This window comes from Epithele typhae, assembly GCF_022376455.1.
Source record: "Epithele typhae strain CBS 203.58 chromosome Unknown BXZ73scaffold_48, whole genome shotgun sequence".
NCBI classification, from domain to species: Eukaryota; Fungi; Basidiomycota; class Agaricomycetes; order Polyporales; family Epitheliaceae; genus Epithele; species Epithele typhae.
Window position 1 is genome coordinate 52,497 of NW_025954239.1, and position 16,235 is coordinate 68,731.

The window sequence follows — 16,235 nt, forward strand, 5'->3', positions numbered from 1 at the left end:
CACGCGTCCGCGCGTATGGAGACGCGCCGCCTGGGGACACGCTGCGGCCTCGCCTTGCTTCCTCCCACCCACTTCGCCGCGCGCCCGTCCACCCCGCTAACTGCGCCGCTTCCCCCCCATTATTGCTCGCTTTGCTATGGACGCCATTGTATACCGACAGTACAGCGGCGAGTCTGAATTACCTCATATCATGGCACTCGTTCAGCATGAACTGAGCGAGCCGTATGTCATCTACACCTATCGGTACTTCCTGCAACAATGGTGCGCCCACATCCGCATCTGTCGTGTGACTGTCTTTCTGACCTCCTCCGCCTCCTCTTTGTCTCTTTGGCATACATGCAGGCCACATCTGGCCTTCCTTGTAAGCGGGCACCGTCGTCCATGAACGAGATACTGACCTCCCGCTGTTCCTGCTCATAGGCTTACCCGAGTCAGTCGTCTGACCCGGTGGGTGTCGTCGTTTGCAAGCAAAGCATGCATAGAGATGTTGCGAACAGGGCTACATCGCCATGCTCAGCGTCCACAAGAACTGGCGCAAGCGTGGTATCGGTGAGTACCCCTCCATCCCCGTGCTCGGAGATAGGTCGGTTCTCACCACGTTATAATCCTTCTCCCAGCAAGCACGCTCGTTCGTCGTAGCATTGATATTATGAAGAAGCACGGGGTCGAAGAGGTGCCGTACCAACCCCACGTACCCGTCCCTCCCCCGTCCGTGCGCTGCTGACACGCCCCGCCCTTCGTTCGCCCGCAGGTCGTGCTCGAGACCGAGTTCGACAACGCCGCGGCACTGTCGCTGTACGAGTCTCTCGGGTTCATGCGCGAAAAGCGTCTCTTCCGCTTCTACCTCAACGGCAAGGACGCCTTCCGCCTCGTGCTCGTCGTGCCGCCCGAGAGCGGCGGCGCGGACAGCGACGACTCGTCCGAGGACGGCGGGCCACCCCGTGCGCTCCCGCTCCGCTTCCTCGCGCCCGCGCGCATGATCGCTATCGACGCGCTCTCGTACGACAGCGACGACGAGGTGTCGTCACGGTGAGCCCGTGCGCCCGCCCGCGCTCCGTCTGGCTCCCGCGCCCGGCCCTTCCCTTGTCGCCGGCAGCCGTCGTACGACCGCTCGTTCGTTCTCCAATCCCCTTCGTCTCCCTTCTTGGGCCGTTTGGATCGCACCTGTTGTACAACCATTTTATCGGATTTCCGTTCCCCTCTCCTCCTGTATCAATGGTGTATCTCTAGCACGCCTTCACCTTCAGGTCTGCCTTATAATCGCAATATCACCAGGACCCTAATATATTCACGCTCCCCTCTTTCGCTTGCTGTGAATACTACGTACCGTCGTCGCCCGCGCACGTTCCTTCATGAATCCGGCCATTCTCACCCATGCAATGCGCGCGGATCTCCAAGAATGAGAACGTTGCAGGTGGTCGATTCGGAATTGGGTCCAATTCCTCATGCCAGTGCGAGCGCGGTCACATGGCATAGGACGTGCAGCGCCCAGAATCACGACCACGCGCGTCGCAGATCTCCAGAACGCTTCATGTGGCGAGAAACAGAACAGCACACAAGATATTCGCGTGTCGTGAGGCCTAAGTCTATTGCGGAGTATGCTATGACAAGGCAGTACAATAATTATTTTGGGGCGAGGTAATAATCAGTCCCATCCAATGCGTCGTCATGGCCTCTCACAGCTCGTCGTGTGAGCGGTCGAACTCGTCATCGTCAGCCCCACCCGCGCCGCCGCTGGAGTAGAGCTTGCTCGTGATCGGGTTCACGACGCTCTGCACCTCCGCGAGCTTCTCCTCGAGGTCGTCCGCGGTCGCCGTCTGCCCGTTCTCGTCGATCCACTCCGTCGTCTCCTTGATCGAGGCGAGGATTGCCTTCTTGTCGTCGTCGTCAAGCTTGCCACCGAGCCCCTCGTCGTCGGCGAGCTGCGTCTTAAGACCGTACACGAACGACGACAGGTGGTTGAGCGCCTCGATGCGCTTCCGCTGGGCCTCGTCGTCCGCGGCAAACTCCTCAGCCTCCTTGACCATGCGCTCGATCTCCTCGGGCGACAGGCGACCCTTCTCGTTCTTAATGGTGATTGACTCCGACTTGCCACTGTGAATGGGGCGTCAAACGCGGTATCACAACGCAGAGTAGACAATCTACTCACGTTCCCTTGTCGGCGGCGGAGATCTTCATGATACCGTTGGCGTCGACCTCGAAAGTAACCTCAATCTGAGGGACACCGCGGGGAGACGGGGGGATGCCGGTGAGCTCGAACTTGCCAAGGATGTTGTTGTCCTTCGTCAGGGTACGTTCACCCTCGAAGACCTGGATCAGAACGGTCTGCTGGTTGTCGGCAGCAGTGGAGAAGCTGGAAACGCCGTCAGCGCGAAGGGCACACATAAGCGAAGAAGGGCTCACATCTGGCTCTTGCGAGTAGGGATGACGGTGTTGCGGGGGATGATCTTGGTCATGACACCACCGGTAGTCTCGATACCGAGAGTGAGGGCGTTGACATCGACGAGGACGACGTCACCGAGCGACTCGTCACCGGCGAGGATACCACCCTGGACAGCGGCACCGTACGCGACGGCCTCGTCGGGGTTGATACCCTTCGAGGGCTCCTTGCCGAAGTACTCCTTAAGGAGCTGCTGACCTTGGGGATACGAGTCGAACCCCGACAAGGACGACCTCGTCGATGTCCTCCTTCTTGAGGTTGGCGTCCTTGAGTACCTGCTCGACGGGCTTCATGGTCTTGCGGAAAAGGTCCATGTTGAGCTCCTCGAACTTGGCGCGGGTGAGGGTCTCCGAGAAGTCGTTGCCGTTCTCAAAGACTCGATCTCGATCCGGGTCGACTGCTGGCTAGAGAGCGTCCGCTTGGCCTTCTCGACCTCGCGCTTCAGCTTGCCGAGCGCGCGGAGGTTGCCCGTGACATCGGTACCAGTCTTCTTCTTGTACTGCTTCACGAGGAAGTCGATGACCCGGTTGTCGAAGTCCTCACCGCCAAGGTGGGTGTCACCAGCAGTAGCCAGCACCTCAAAAACGCCGTCGTCGATGGAGAGAAGGGACACATCGAAGGTTCCACCACCAGATCGTAGACGATGATTTGAGACTCGCCGCCCTTCTTGTCGAGACCGTAGGCGATGGCGGCAGCGGTGGGCTCGTTGATGATACGGAGAACCTGGAGGCCGGCGATGGTGCCAGCGTCCTTGGTTGCCTGACGCTGGGCGTCGTTGAAGTAGGCAGGAACCGTGACAACCGCGTGGGTGACGGTCTGACCAAGGTAGGCCTCGGCAGTCTCCTTCATCTTGCCCAGGACCATGGCAGAAATCTCCTCGGGGCTCTGGGGACGGGGCTGAGGATAACGCAACAACTGGAAATGCAGGACTACTCACGAATTCGCGGAGCTCGCCCTTGAACTTGACCTGGACATTCGGCTTCCCGCTCTTGGTGTGATCTTGAACGGCCTGACAGAGACTGCGTTAGCGGAGGGAGGTCCACGTACGATGAAAAAACTTACCAGTGCTTCATGTCACGCTGGACGTCGGGCTCATCGTACTTGCGGCCAATAAGACGCTTCGCGTCGAAAACGGTGTTCTCCGGGTTCGAGTGGAACGCGTTCTTCGCGCTGTCTCCGACACTGCAAGGGACGATGAGTATATGCTCGTGTGTGACGGTCAATTATTACTCACAGTCGCTCCTCCTCCGTGAAAGAAACCCATGAAGGCGTAATACGGTGACCCTGGTCGTTGGCGATAATCTCCACCCGTCCGCCGCGCTGAACACCGACGCAAGAGTAGGTCGTTCCCAAATCTGCGCGCCACCGGTCGGTCAGCGGAGGGTTGCGTCGCCATCAAGCGGGATAACTTACCGATACCAATAACCGGGCCGTACTTGGCCTTGTCCTCATCGGCACTTACGGAAACCGGGCACAAAAGAATGATGGCGAGGAAGGCGAGGAAGAGAAGGGACATGGAGGACAACAGTCTGCGCGACTGCGTCCGCGTCGGTCGACGTGGAAGGGACATGATGAGAAGGGAGAGAGAAAGAGAGGTGCTTGCCAACAGCGCAAAGCCGAAGCGCGCTATATATCTGCGCGAATACGTGCCGCCACGTCAACACCTCCGCCCCGCGCAGTCCCCCGTGCACTCCTCCGTCCGGGTTCACGCCGGGCGCCTGGTCGGGAGGGGACGACGGGCAGCACACGTGGCAAAGCGCCGAGAAAGCGCGCCGAAAAATCGAGAACCGCCGGCCATATGCGGGGGTCTGTCGGGGTCCGTGTTGCGTTGCAGCTCAAATGTGTGCCACGTCGCGCGCGGAGGCGCTGTCCTGTGATGTTGAGCACGGTTCGGAGAATTCTCCAGCATGAGTCCCGTCGTTCTTTTTTCTCCGACAAGATGCGCGAGCATACGACACGACACCTATTGGCCTTTCGCGGGTCACGTCCATGGTCATGTGGATTGGAGGTTCGCCTTTGCTCGTCGAGCGACTCACGGACGTCCGCGTCATCATACAAGCAGTTTCATCAACACTGACTTCGCGCTGACAGGACAGTCACAGCCCGAAAGCGTGTTTCAAGCCCTCTCAGAGCGCTGTTGCTTCGTGGAGGTGCATTGCGGCCACATCAAACAGCGACTCAAACTCGTATGTGGCTGAACATAATCATACAGCCCGTCGATGATGTCAAAGAATTGCAAGTGCCGAGCCCACTCCAGCGCCTTTCCCGAGATGTCTTCCTTTCGCACGAGCGATTCGTGAAGAGCAAGTATGGTGAGGATGGAAAACGGATTAGCAAATGTCCACTATAGCTTGTCGCTCGATTAAATGAATACCTCAGCGACAGCCATCACAATGGACGCCAAGTTGACGAAATTTTGAGAATTTCATGGCATACGTTTCTTGTCCAAAGATGCCTTCAAGGCCTGTCAAAACGTCGCGATGACCTTCCGAACCTCCAGAGCAACGAGTCTCACTGCGCACATGGTGCAGTAAGAAGGGTATCGAATTGGTGGCTAGCGATAGATACACGCACGCACGACGTGGCGGGGCACCGCCGCGACGACAGTGGCACCCTTGGTGCTGTGTACCGCTCAAGGTACGACCTGGATTCCCTTGTTAGATGCACGCGCAAAAGTGGAGATCTCGATGAGAGACGCACGAGGCCGTAATGAACTCAGATCACTCCAGGATAGGACACCTCAGCGACTGGAGCTGCACGCCAGCAAGGATGGGGTAGGATGGGCGATAGCGATAGAGACGACTATGGGAACAGGCGGGTTGCTATATCTCGATACAGACATTCTTGACGGAAAACATTGCGAGGCGGAACGCAGGGAGGGGATTAGAAAGGGAGTCCGAACCGGGGAAGCGGATATTTACGCGATAGAAAGGGACGAGGGATGAGAAGCGGAGCCGTCAGAGGTGCTAATGGCGACAAAGCACGGGAGAGCTGGATGAGCCAGGAATGTGAGGGGAAGATGTATGGATCACAGGACATCGGAGTTCATATTCGAGTAACGTGGACCGACATTAATGGTTCGGCGGCGTGGGGGTAGAGGCCAGATAAAACGACAATAGAGGGAAACGGGAGGAGGTGCCTAGTCGAAAGCCTCCGCGCTACGACGCACCAGACGTCGGACCTTCTTCTTGTATGCTGCATAGCAAACACGAACAATACGTATAAGCGCCGGAAATGGTGCTGTGGATGACTTGTACGCACCATCAAAGTTAGTCCTGACCTCTTTGGCAGCGTCCACATTTGCCGGACTGTCCAAATTCGGCGTGTCGGATGAGAGTAGAGAGATCACACTCAGCAGCTAGAGATCATAGTTTTGGTCACCGAGGTTGAAAAGCAAGTGTGAATGAGCTCACAATGGACTCCACGGTGTGCACCGGAAGCCAACGCTCGCCCGAATCCTCGTAACCATACTGGTCCTCGCCAGGAGGATGCTTGAAAACGTTCAGTACTCGCATTGTGCGCGGAGAGGTACAGTCACTCACAAGTATAGAGATGCAAACGACACCATCCGCGTAAACTTTGAAAGCCTAGTAAAGACCAGGTGGTAAACAAGGATGAGAAGAAGACGAACTGTTCGGATGCCACATCGGGGTAATGAAGCGCATCTTGGGTGGGTTCAGAGGAAAGTCCTCGGGGAAGGTCAAGCGAGCCTTGAAGAACCCGCCCTCGCTGAGCAAGTGAGGATAGTCTCGCGGTATCACGCTACCATGTACTCACTACATGGTGTCCGGCGGCCTGTAACGCGCCGCAATCATTTGGATCAGTGCAGGCCGCCCTAAGGCAAGCACGAGACGTACCCGATGATCATGACCTCCCACTCATACAGGTTGGTGTCATCCACGAGGCCTGGCATTTTCAGTCACCAGGATCCGGGAAACAGCAGCATATAGAACACGCATGGCGCAGTGAGCAAGAGGGGCGGGCTCCTGACGATGCGGGAGGCGCACCTGCAGAGAAGCCGTCGACAGGATGCTTGGTGAGCTCCGCGAGCTGACGACGGAGAAGAAGCGTGTTTGAAGCAACACTGGTATGAGACATAGTGGTGGAGGCGGGTGGGAGGCGTGCAAGTGCAAGGGTGTGCGGGAGTGTGGAGGATCGATGCAGGGCGGAGTAGGGCCGTGGAGACGCTCATTTGACTTGAGGATCGCTTAGGTAAGTGATATAGACAATGAGTGGGCGGCTATCTGCCCTTTCTTGCGCTCTCTTTCCCGTCAACAAAGTCTCTTGCAACCTCATCATCTCGGTTCACGGTGTGCATGACCGACTCTTCATGTCAGTAATGAATGGTATTAAAAGGCTTGGTTAAATGGACGGCATCTCTCCAAGCACTGAAGTTTCATTTGTGACTCGTCACTCACCGTGCGCAATAGATTGAATTGACTGCAGGCGCCGCGTGGACGAAGATCGTTTATCCAACCCACGGGTAGCTGCGATACATATCCCATGTTGCTGTGAAACCATGATTCCCTCAGCTGACCGCTTCTTTCCCAAAAACTGGCTTGAATTGACAAGCGAGCACCGGCGTGAGTCTTCCATCGACAACCACTTCTGCTCAACTCATTTAGTCCATATCCAGTTCACGGACTGTCTAAAACAAAAACGCCACTGGGCTGACATACAAATAATAAAGGCAATCTCGTGTCCAAATTCCCGTCGTGCTCAAGGGGTTGGCAGATATATATGCGGGGCTACAACATTCCCGAACGATCAGGAAACTACAGCGCTTTATTTCCCCCTCTCAACGCAAATTTTACCCTTCAGCCTCTGCAACGACCGCCAGGTGCGTTTCCGTCAAAGATGGGCGTCGAGCAACCGTGCAGGGCCGACGAAGCACGGACGGACTACATCACACGTCCGTTGTTCAAGGCGGCCGCCAATCGGGCATACCTCCGCACGGACACCGCGCGAGCGCGACCCTGTCAGATCCTCCGGGCGCGCAGGACCCTGTTTAGCGTCGCAGGCCGGCGACAAACCGATCTGTTCGGTGTCCAGGCTCTTGACATGAAGAGAACCGGCGGACAACATTCCATTTCACGGCGATAGAGCGAGCTGGACAGCGAAGCTGCCGGCACCGCTCGTGTTCAGGCGCGGGCGGAATGCACCTCAGATCTGCGGAGTCAACATCATCTTCCCGCCATCTGCACAGCTGGACGGGCACGCTGTGTCAGGGAGCCGTTTCAGGGCGGACGGGATGGCACCCACAAGCTACCATCGGGATCCACGCGTATTATCCTGGCGAATTGTCTCGGAATTTGGAGCGGAGTGTCTCATGGGTCTGGTCGTGGGCGGGAAGTGGCGGAGAGTGATTGCGGACGCATGCGACAGAGTGTCGGCCGAAGTTTGGTGAGCGGCAGTCAGTGACAATTCGCCAGACACTAGCGAGATGCTGGATGTGGCGTCCTTCTGTTCGTTTCTCACTAGCCCGACCCGGCGAGGCGGCCGCCATTGCTGAACGGCATTCTGGGAGGTACGGAATGGAAGAACAAATTAGGGCGTGCTCTGTATAGATATCATGCACATGAACTGAGTCGGACCGTACTGAACTCCAAGTTACAGCTGCCATCGCAACGCTGGCTATACGCCACTGACACGAGTTGACACATCTGGGGGGCCCTCAGACCTACTGAATGCTGCTGAATGCGCCAGGGACCAAAGCAAGGGCCTCCGGGAACAGCTAGGTGCGTTTGCGAAGCTTGCGTATCTCCGAGCCCATCTCCAGCGCCCGGCGGCCCTCGATCCATTGCATGGCTTCGCCGTATGTCTTGGGCACGACGATGCGGTTGAGTGCGGGCCCGCTCTCTCGGCACCAAGTGAAGCGGAAGTCGTTTGTACGCTGCTCGGTGCCTGTTGCGAGGTTGACGACGTCGGCATGCACACAGACATGCTAGATACACCAATCATCAAAAGAATCGGAGGAACACGAAAAGAGCATATAGAACGTACTACGAGCGCGGGTAGAGGTCGGAGGAGGTGGAGTGGACGATGTTGGAGGTTAGACACAGGAGGGAGCCGATTGGGACGGGGCGCGCGAACGCGATGCCGTCCAGGGAGAGGAAGGTGACGTGTCCTCGAGTGAAAAGGCACGAGTTCGCAAATCCTAGCTCGTACGCCAGGCGCATGAGATAGCCTGATGGAGTAGATGTCAGATGATAACACAAGTTATACAGATTCCATGCGGCTGACCTCCGAAGATTTTCTTGTGTACGCTATGATAGCGTTTAGTTATGAAATGAAACCATAGGGACACTGATTAGGAACTCACTTTCTCTCTTGAGGGAACATCACCATTGTCTTCTCTAGGCGAGTGTCGCCCATCCATACAGTGTCCTTGTCTTTGTGCTGGAGCGAAGGTGCAGACGTGTGCGAGCCGTACTTCAGATACAGCGAATGCAGATTTTCGGACTCCCAGGACGTGGGCGGCACGCGGTCGAGAGAGTGGACGGCCATAGACTGTCGTTTATTCTGTGGACTGCTCGGTTTCAGCGATCGCCTCCATTGATGCAGCCAGCTGAGTTCAACTCACTCTCCCCCATGTTGAACAGCGTGCAGTCCTCACTTGTCTCGAGAGTCAGAGAATTTACAAGTTTTGCTTTTTGCGTCTTGCTGTCTCTTGCAACCATGCAGAACCGACCTGTGGAACTTTGCATGAGTGCGTTGATTCATCGAATGAATTGGACTACACTCACCGACCATAACCGTTGTTTCTGTCCCATCCTTGCGATAGCTTCCATGCGTACTGCGACTTCCATGGAACTTCGTCCTGTATGGATGACCTGTCCGCTCAGTCGCATGTCGCGTACTGGGTACAGCGTTGCGAGCATATCCAACTGTGCAGTGTCGATTAGCGTCACACGCAACCATCAAATGACATATACACACCGATCCACAGATGCAGTGACGATGTAAAAGCCTGCGTTGGACGGGAGCTCCTTGACTTCGGGGCCAAGCATATGCTTGTAAGCAATGCTCCCCGCGAGGGAGTCGAGGTGCTCCATGAGGAGCCCGGTGCGGATTCCACCCGTCGCATTGGTGTACTTTTCGAGAAGCTCAGGCGAGGATGCAAAGGGTAGTATAATCTCGCAATAAGAGTCCTGCATGCGCCGTGGAGCGGGATCGCCAGGGTTGGAGGGCTGGGCTGCTGCTGCCGATCCAGTTTGCCCAGAAGCTTCGGCTTCTGGAATAGAAAGCTGGCTCAGAGCGTCGGACCACAGTCCTTTCGAGCGGACAGGAACGATCCTATCAATTATTCAGAGTCAATGATGAGGCATCCAGAGTGCGCACTACCGAAACGCGCGTACGAGTTATGAGCAGGGTTTGAGCGTTCTCCTATCAATGTGGTAAGCCTGTGTGATAGTGAGAGGCTGTGACTGAGCACAGACTCACGTTGCACTCGCAGAAGCCTGTCCATGGTGGCGATATCCTGAGTTTCTTCGACGGCGCCAAGTTCGGTAGAACGGTGCAGGGTGACGTCCGCCGTATTCGACCTTTGGATGGTGTTGAAAGTGAATCCGCGCAATTGCGGCGCGATTTTCTGAGCTCTCGCAGGCACCGCGCTGCGATTTTCCCGCTTTGGGTCACAGCAGAGAGCATGGCGGTGAAGGTGTTGGATGTTGGAGAGGAAGGTTGCTACACTCCTTTGACGCCGCGACAAGTGCAGGCGGCTGATCGGCCCGAGGACGACTCGGACCTCGAGTGTTCCTTCGTCCGACAAAACCGGCGGGGCTCGTCCGAAACAGAAACGGATTTCGGTGGCAACGAAACCTAGATGGCGCTGAATCGTTTCTGGCGTTGTGCATTGTGCAAAAATGCGCCACGACATCATTGAACGAACTTGAAGGGAGGGAGGTGAATAGACGCCATTACTGCGAAGCTTCGGAACCTTAACCTCGCGTTAGGGTCACTCAGAGCTTGGCTCCGACTTTCATCTTCCTGCTCTGGCCCTCCGACTCTACACGCTTTGAATGTTGTAACGCTTCGCAAAACGCCTGTAACAATCCTAGACTGAACGAGACGCAAATATCCAAGCCGCGTCCACGCGCGTGGCGGACGAAAGGGAAGCGAGCAGCTACTCGCGCGGAGATATCCTCCATGGCGCACCATGAAGAAGACGGAGAAGAATGGGCGAGGGCAGCGCAGACAAATTGGAGAGGGCTGGGGCTGACGGATCCGATCAAAAGCGTAGAGGTACGCTTGTGAGTGCGTCTTTTCATGTCGCGAGCTTATTGGCACGGCCGCACAGGACAAGTGGCTCCTGCTGCCGGCCTTCCTGAAGGTGAAGGGGCTAGTCAAGCAGCACATAGACTCCTTCAACTACTTCGTCGACGTCGACATCAAGAACATCTTGAAGGCAACAACAAGGTCACGTCGGACGTCGACCCACGCTTCTGGCTCAAGTACACCGACATCGTTGTCGGCTTCCCGGACAGGACCGACGCAGACGCGATCGACAAGAGTGTCACCCCGCACGAATGCCGACTCCGCGACACGACGTACGGTGCGCCCATTCTCGTCACCATTCAGTACACGCGCGGGAAGACTGTCGTTCGTCGAGCCAATGTCAACATCGGACGCCTGCCAATCATGCTCCGGAGTAGCAAATGCGTGCTCGCAGGACGCAGTGAGGCGCAGCTAGCGCGCATGACGGAATGTCCGCTGGATCCCGGAGGTTACTTCATCGTCAAGGGCACGGAGAAGGTCATCCTTGTCCAAGAACAGCTGAGCAAGAACCGTATCATCGTGGAGATCGATACCACGAAAGGAATCGTTCAGGCGTCCTGTACATCGTGAGTTTTTATTTATTGCTTGGCACGCCCATTGGGCATTCGCACCGTCCTATCATCTTCGCTGTTTTCGCTCAGCATTCAAGAGAGATGTCATTAGTCTGAACCGTGGCCGCCTCGAGGTCATGGGTCTCGCCGACGTCCGCGTTGCCCATCCGGGGCTAGTTGGCGGCGCACGGAACGGCTGCACGACGTGCATCTTCACCTGGGTCGTCTCCGACTCCAGGGAGCGCCCCCGTCCTCAGTCATCAACGTGGGGCTGCGATGCTTGGCGGGGTCGCCGAGGGGCGGCGCGGGTCGGGAGGCTTGGCTACCGGCCATATTCACTCTTCGGAGCGCACGAAGCCATACTTTCCTTTAGCTCTATAATTGGTCTCAGGAACGTCAGAATTCACTGACCCCAGTTTGCCAGATCAACCCACGGCGGCCTCAAATCAAAAACCTATGTCGCCACGAAGAAGGGGAAGATATACCTCCGGCACAACTCTATCCATGAGGATGTTCCGATCGCCATCGCACTCAAGGCACTCGGGATTCAGTCGGACAAGGAAATCCTTCTCCTGACAGCCGGCAACCACGAAGCATACAAATCTTCCTTCTCCCCGAACCTTGAAGAAGCCGCCAAGCTCGGAGTTTTTACGCGGCACCAGGCCCTCGAGTGGATTGGGTCCCGAGTGAAGGTCAACCGCCGGGTGATTGGCCCGCGGCGCCCTGCCTGGGAAGAAGCCCTTGAGGCGCTTGCAACCATCGTCCTGGCCCACGTCCCCATCCATGGCCTCGACTTCCGGCCCAAGGCCGTGTTCGTCGCGACGATGACGAGGCGCGTTCTCATGGCCATGGACGACGAAAAGATGGTGGACGACCGGGACTACGTGGGGAACAAGCGGCTCGAGCTGTGAGACCTTCTCTCCACCACGTCAGTACTCCCGAACGTTAACTCTACTATTGCAGCGCCGGACAGCTTCTCGCGCTCCTGTTTGAAGATCTGTTCAAGACATTCAACACAAACCTCAAAGCCGCGATTGACAAGGTGCTGAAGAAGCCGTCGAGGACGAGCGAGTTCGACGCGTTCAACACGATGCAGTTTCAAGGGGACCACATCACGTCGGGCTTCGTCCGAGCAATCTCGACGGGGAATTGGTCGCTGAAGCGGTTCAAGATGGACCGTGCCGGCGTCACGCACGTCCTCAGCCGGCTCTCGTTCATCTCTGCGCTCGGCATGATGACCCGAATCTCGTCGCAATTTGAGAAGACGCGCAAGGTCAGTGGACCGCGTGCGCTGCAACCGAGTCAGTGGGGCATGCTCTGCCCGAGCGACACGCCCGAGGGCGAGGCCTGCGGGCTGGTCAAGAACCTCGCTCTTATGACGCACATCACGACCGATGTGGACGAGGAACCGATCATCAGGATAGCGTTCATGCTAGGCGTCGAGGGTGCGTCGCTCCGCGTACCTCTAGCGTCCCGCCGGTCTCGCTGAGCGCCCCTCTTTATCGCAGACATCAGCTTAGCGACTGGGGCCGAGATATATGGTCCGCATACGTTTGTCGTGAACGTGAACGGATCTATTATCGGCCTGACCCGATACCCTGCGCGCTTTGTGGGCAATTTCCGACGACTGCGGCGGGCCGGACGGTTCAGCGAGTTCGTTAGCGTGTACATCAATCACCACCACCGAACCGTGCTCATCGCTAGTGACGGCGGGCGTATCTGCCGGCCCATGATCATTGTGAGAATGGCATGCCCATGGTCACGTCCGCCATATCTCGGTGCGTGTTCCTGCACCCGAACCTTCTCTGTAACTTCTCACGGTTATAATGTACAGCAACTCAAGGCAGGCCAGCTGACGTTTGACGACTTCCTCCGGAAAGGTCTCGTGGAATACCTCGATGTCAACGAGGAGAACGACTCCTACATTGCCCTCTACGAGAAGGACATTGTCCCTGGAACCACACACCTGGAGATCGAGCCCTTCACCCTCCTAGGAGCAGTCGCCGGCCTTATTCCCTACCCTCACCATAACCAGTCCCCACGGAACACCTACCAATGCGCCATGGGAAAGCAGGCGATCGGGGCGATCGGCTATAACCAACTGAACCGGATCGACACTCTGCTCTACCTCTCCGTGTACCCACAGCAGCCCATGGTGAAGTCAAAGACCATCGAGCTCATTGGCTACGACCGGCTTCCGGCAGGACAGAACGCCACCGTGGCTGTGATGAGCTATTCAGGCTACGATATCGAAGACGCGCTCATTCTAAACAAGGTCGGTCAGCTCCCGATCCGACGCTCCCCAAGGTCCGAAGTTAGTGTCCGTGCGCTGATTGCGTGCCCGTCACACCGTCCGCGCGCTGCAGGCGAGCCTCGACCGGGGTTACGGCCGGTGCCAGGTCCTGCGCAAAAACGCCACGCTCATCCGCAAGTATCCCAACGGAACGTGAGTGCCAAGCGAGGGGGGCTGGCCCGATCCCGTCTAGCCCCCGCGCGAATTTCGGGGGAGCTGACGTGCGCGGACAGGTTCGACCGCCTCGCGGACGCGCCGGTGGACGAGAACGGGCAGGTGCAGAAGAAGTACGACATCATCCAGGCGGACGGGCTCGCGGGCGTCGGCGAGCGCGTCGACCCCGGGGACGTGTACATCAACAAGCAGACGCCAACGAACGCGAACGACAACTCGTTCACCGGCCAGGCCGCGACGGTGCCGTACAAGAACGCGCCGATGACCTACAAGTCGCCCGTCGCGGGCCAGATAGACAAGGTGATGATCACGGACACCGAGAACGACCAGACGCTCATCAAGGTGCTCATCCGCCAAACGCGGCGGCCCGAGCTCGGCGACAAGTTCTCGTCCCGGCACGGGCAGAAGGGTGTCTGCGGCCTGATCGTGAACCAGGAGGACATGCCGTTCAACGACCAGGGGATCTGTCCCGGTGCGCCGCTCCCCCGCCCGTCGCTTGCGCGATGGCGTCTGTCGCCTGCCCGGCGGCTGCTGACTCCGCTTCTCTTCTGGCTTCCCCCAGACACGATCATGAACCCCCACGGGTTCCCTTCACGGATGACGGTCGGGAAGATGATCGAACTGCTCGCGGGCAAGGTACGCGTGCCTGCGCCCCTCCCCCGCCGTCCGCCCGCTGACCCCGCGTACCTCCACGCGCAGGCGGGTGTTCTCGCAGGGAAACTGCAATACGGGACAGCGTTTGGGGGCTCCAAGGTAGGATCCGAACTTTGTCCGTCCCGGCCCCGCGGAGGTTGGAGCTGACGGCGCGCAGGTGGAGGACATGTCTCGAATCCTGATCGAGAATGGCTTCAGCTACGGAGGGAAGGATATGCTAACGAGCGGTATCACCGGAGAACCACTCGAGGCGTACGTCTACTTCGGGCCCATATATTACAAGTAAGCTTGGCGAGTCCTTTTTGCGGCGCGAAGCTGACCGCCTTGCTTCCCGCCGCACCTCCACAGAAACTTAGTGAGTCTATCACCGGGTACCGCGTGGTCGGTGAGATAATGACACCGATGCGTCGCAGAACACATGGTCATGGACAAGATGCACGCCCGCGCAAGGTCCGTCTCATTCGCTACACCCGCCCTGGGCTCCCCTGCCCCGCTTGGGCGGATATTAAACTTTCGAGTAATCCGCCTGTTCTGACCGCACGCTGACCGCCTCTTCCTTCCGCTTCCCATCCCTTCGCTCGCTTTCCCACCGTCATTTTTCATACCATCATCAGGGGTCCGCGCGCAACGCTGACGCGGCAGCCGACCGAGGGCCGCTCGCGCGAAGGCGGGCTGCGACTGGGGGAGATGGAGCGCGACTGCCTGATCGGCTACGGCGCGACGCAGCTGCTGCTCGAGCGGCTGATGATCTCCTCGGACCAGTTCCAGGTGGACGCGTGCGAGGCGTGCGGGCTGCTCGGGTACAACGGCTGGTGCCCGTACTGCAAGTCGTCGAAGAAGATGGCGCAGCTCACGATCCCGTACGCGGCGAAGCTGCTCTTCCAGGAGGTGCGTCGCGTCCACCGCCCCCGCCCCCCGCTCCGCCGGCTTCTTTCATGTGCGGGTTCGCTGACGCGGCTTCCGTTCCTATCTTCTGCCCCTGCGCTTCCTCGCCCGGTCCTTCTGCCCTGCACTCCCGGCCCTGCCCTTCCCTGCCCTTCCCTGCCCTGCTTCCCTGCGGTTTGGCGTTTGCCTTTCCCCGGGCCGCGTCTCGGGTGCACTGCGCACGCTCGATTCGCGCCTCGTCCCGCCGCGCCCGCGATCTCGCACGGCTTCTAGCTCATGGCGATGAACGTCGTGCCCCGGCTCGTGCTCGACGACGCGTGATCGGGCAGCCCGATGTCCGATGTTGTATGTATGTATCACACGTGTACCTTTCCGCGCAGATCCACCGCGAAGACCGCGCATCGCATCTCTGTACCTAGGCCTGCACCTCGCACCTGTCCGCCGTATGAATTGCGCCCAGCCCCGTGACGGTGCGCAGGCGCGCCGGTGTCGCGCGCCCACGTTTGATCCTCGCCGCGCAGGGTCCTCGCAGAGACGTCGGGACTTCGGGCATGGGGCTCAGGTGTCAGGCGTCAGGCGTCGGGCGTCGGGCGTCGGGCCTCAGGGCGCGATCGTGCGTACGGTGATGGACGCTCGCAGGACGCGCGGACGGAGGACCCTGGACCCGCCCTCCGGGATATAGCTCCATAGGTGGCCAAAGCGGCCGGTCGTTCTGAGCGGACACCCTCGCGGGGCGCGTGCGGCGTGCCTGACACCTGTGGACCATGGTACTGGGCGCCGTCGTTCGCGCCGACGCTCGACGCACGGCGCACTCTCGCGGGCTCCGGGGCACATGCAGCTGCGTGGACGGCGTGCATGCCTCGGCGCAGTACTCGGTCGCTCGCCGATGACCAAGCCTCGGCGTCGTCGGGAGGCGGGGCGGACATAGAGGGCGAGATCGCGTGCGGTGCATGGCGCCCCG

At 58.4% G+C, this 16,235-nt stretch overlaps 5 protein-coding genes across 5 annotated transcripts; 2 read left to right on the forward strand and 3 right to left on the reverse strand.

Moving 5' to 3' along the window:
- Positions 1-136: 136 nt before the first annotated feature.
- BXZ73DRAFT_91593 (acyl-CoA N-acyltransferase) lies at positions 137-1,033 on the forward strand (the record flags this gene model as incomplete). The annotated part of the gene is made up of 6 exons (XM_048026031.1): positions 137-261; positions 343-361; positions 421-459; positions 483-549; positions 618-673; positions 752-1,033. The coding sequence occupies 6 exons, from the start codon at positions 137-139 to the stop codon at positions 1,031-1,033; spliced, it is 588 nt and encodes a 195-aa protein (XP_047875008.1).
- A 643-nt stretch (positions 1,034-1,676) lies between these two features.
- BXZ73DRAFT_91594 (heat shock protein 70) lies at positions 1,677-4,010 on the reverse strand (the record flags this gene model as incomplete). The annotated part of the gene is made up of 10 exons (XM_048026032.1): positions 1,677-2,094; positions 2,150-2,353; positions 2,404-2,633; positions 2,659-2,808; positions 2,874-3,017; positions 3,071-3,325; positions 3,378-3,459; positions 3,503-3,622; positions 3,675-3,795; positions 3,854-4,010. 10 exons carry the CDS (start codon positions 4,008-4,010, stop codon positions 1,677-1,679), a joined length of 1,881 nt encoding a protein of 626 aa, XP_047875009.1.
- A 1,569-nt stretch (positions 4,011-5,579) lies between these two features.
- On the reverse strand, positions 5,580-6,538 carry BXZ73DRAFT_51363 (ubiquitin-conjugating enzyme; the record flags this gene model as incomplete). The annotated part of the gene is made up of 8 exons (XM_048020616.1): positions 5,580-5,635; positions 5,702-5,798; positions 5,854-5,931; positions 5,983-6,017; positions 6,072-6,169; positions 6,218-6,235; positions 6,298-6,346; positions 6,448-6,538. 8 exons carry the CDS (start codon positions 6,536-6,538, stop codon positions 5,580-5,582), a joined length of 522 nt encoding a protein of 173 aa, XP_047875010.1.
- A 1,636-nt stretch (positions 6,539-8,174) lies between these two features.
- BXZ73DRAFT_91596 (Thioesterase/thiol ester dehydrase-isomerase) lies at positions 8,175-10,090 on the reverse strand (the record flags this gene model as incomplete). Its single annotated transcript, XM_048026033.1, has 9 exons — positions 8,175-8,384; positions 8,482-8,627; positions 8,684-8,706; positions 8,763-8,969; positions 9,020-9,131; positions 9,187-9,214; positions 9,238-9,327; positions 9,376-9,713; positions 10,069-10,090. 9 exons carry the CDS (start codon positions 10,088-10,090, stop codon positions 8,175-8,177), a joined length of 1,176 nt encoding a protein of 391 aa, XP_047875011.1.
- Positions 10,091-10,265: 175 nt separating this feature from the next.
- On the forward strand, positions 10,266-15,595 carry BXZ73DRAFT_91597 (beta and beta-prime subunits of DNA dependent RNA-polymerase; the record flags this gene model as incomplete). The annotated part of the gene is made up of 14 exons (XM_048026034.1): positions 10,266-10,278; positions 10,605-10,684; positions 10,740-10,823; positions 10,859-11,283; positions 11,693-12,175; positions 12,232-12,713; positions 12,777-13,543; positions 13,635-13,714; positions 13,795-14,207; positions 14,298-14,371; positions 14,435-14,488; positions 14,547-14,671; positions 15,004-15,277; positions 15,548-15,595. The coding sequence occupies 14 exons, from the start codon at positions 10,266-10,268 to the stop codon at positions 15,593-15,595; spliced, it is 3,402 nt and encodes a 1,133-aa protein (XP_047875012.1).
- Between the last annotated feature and the right edge of the window lie 640 nt (positions 15,596-16,235).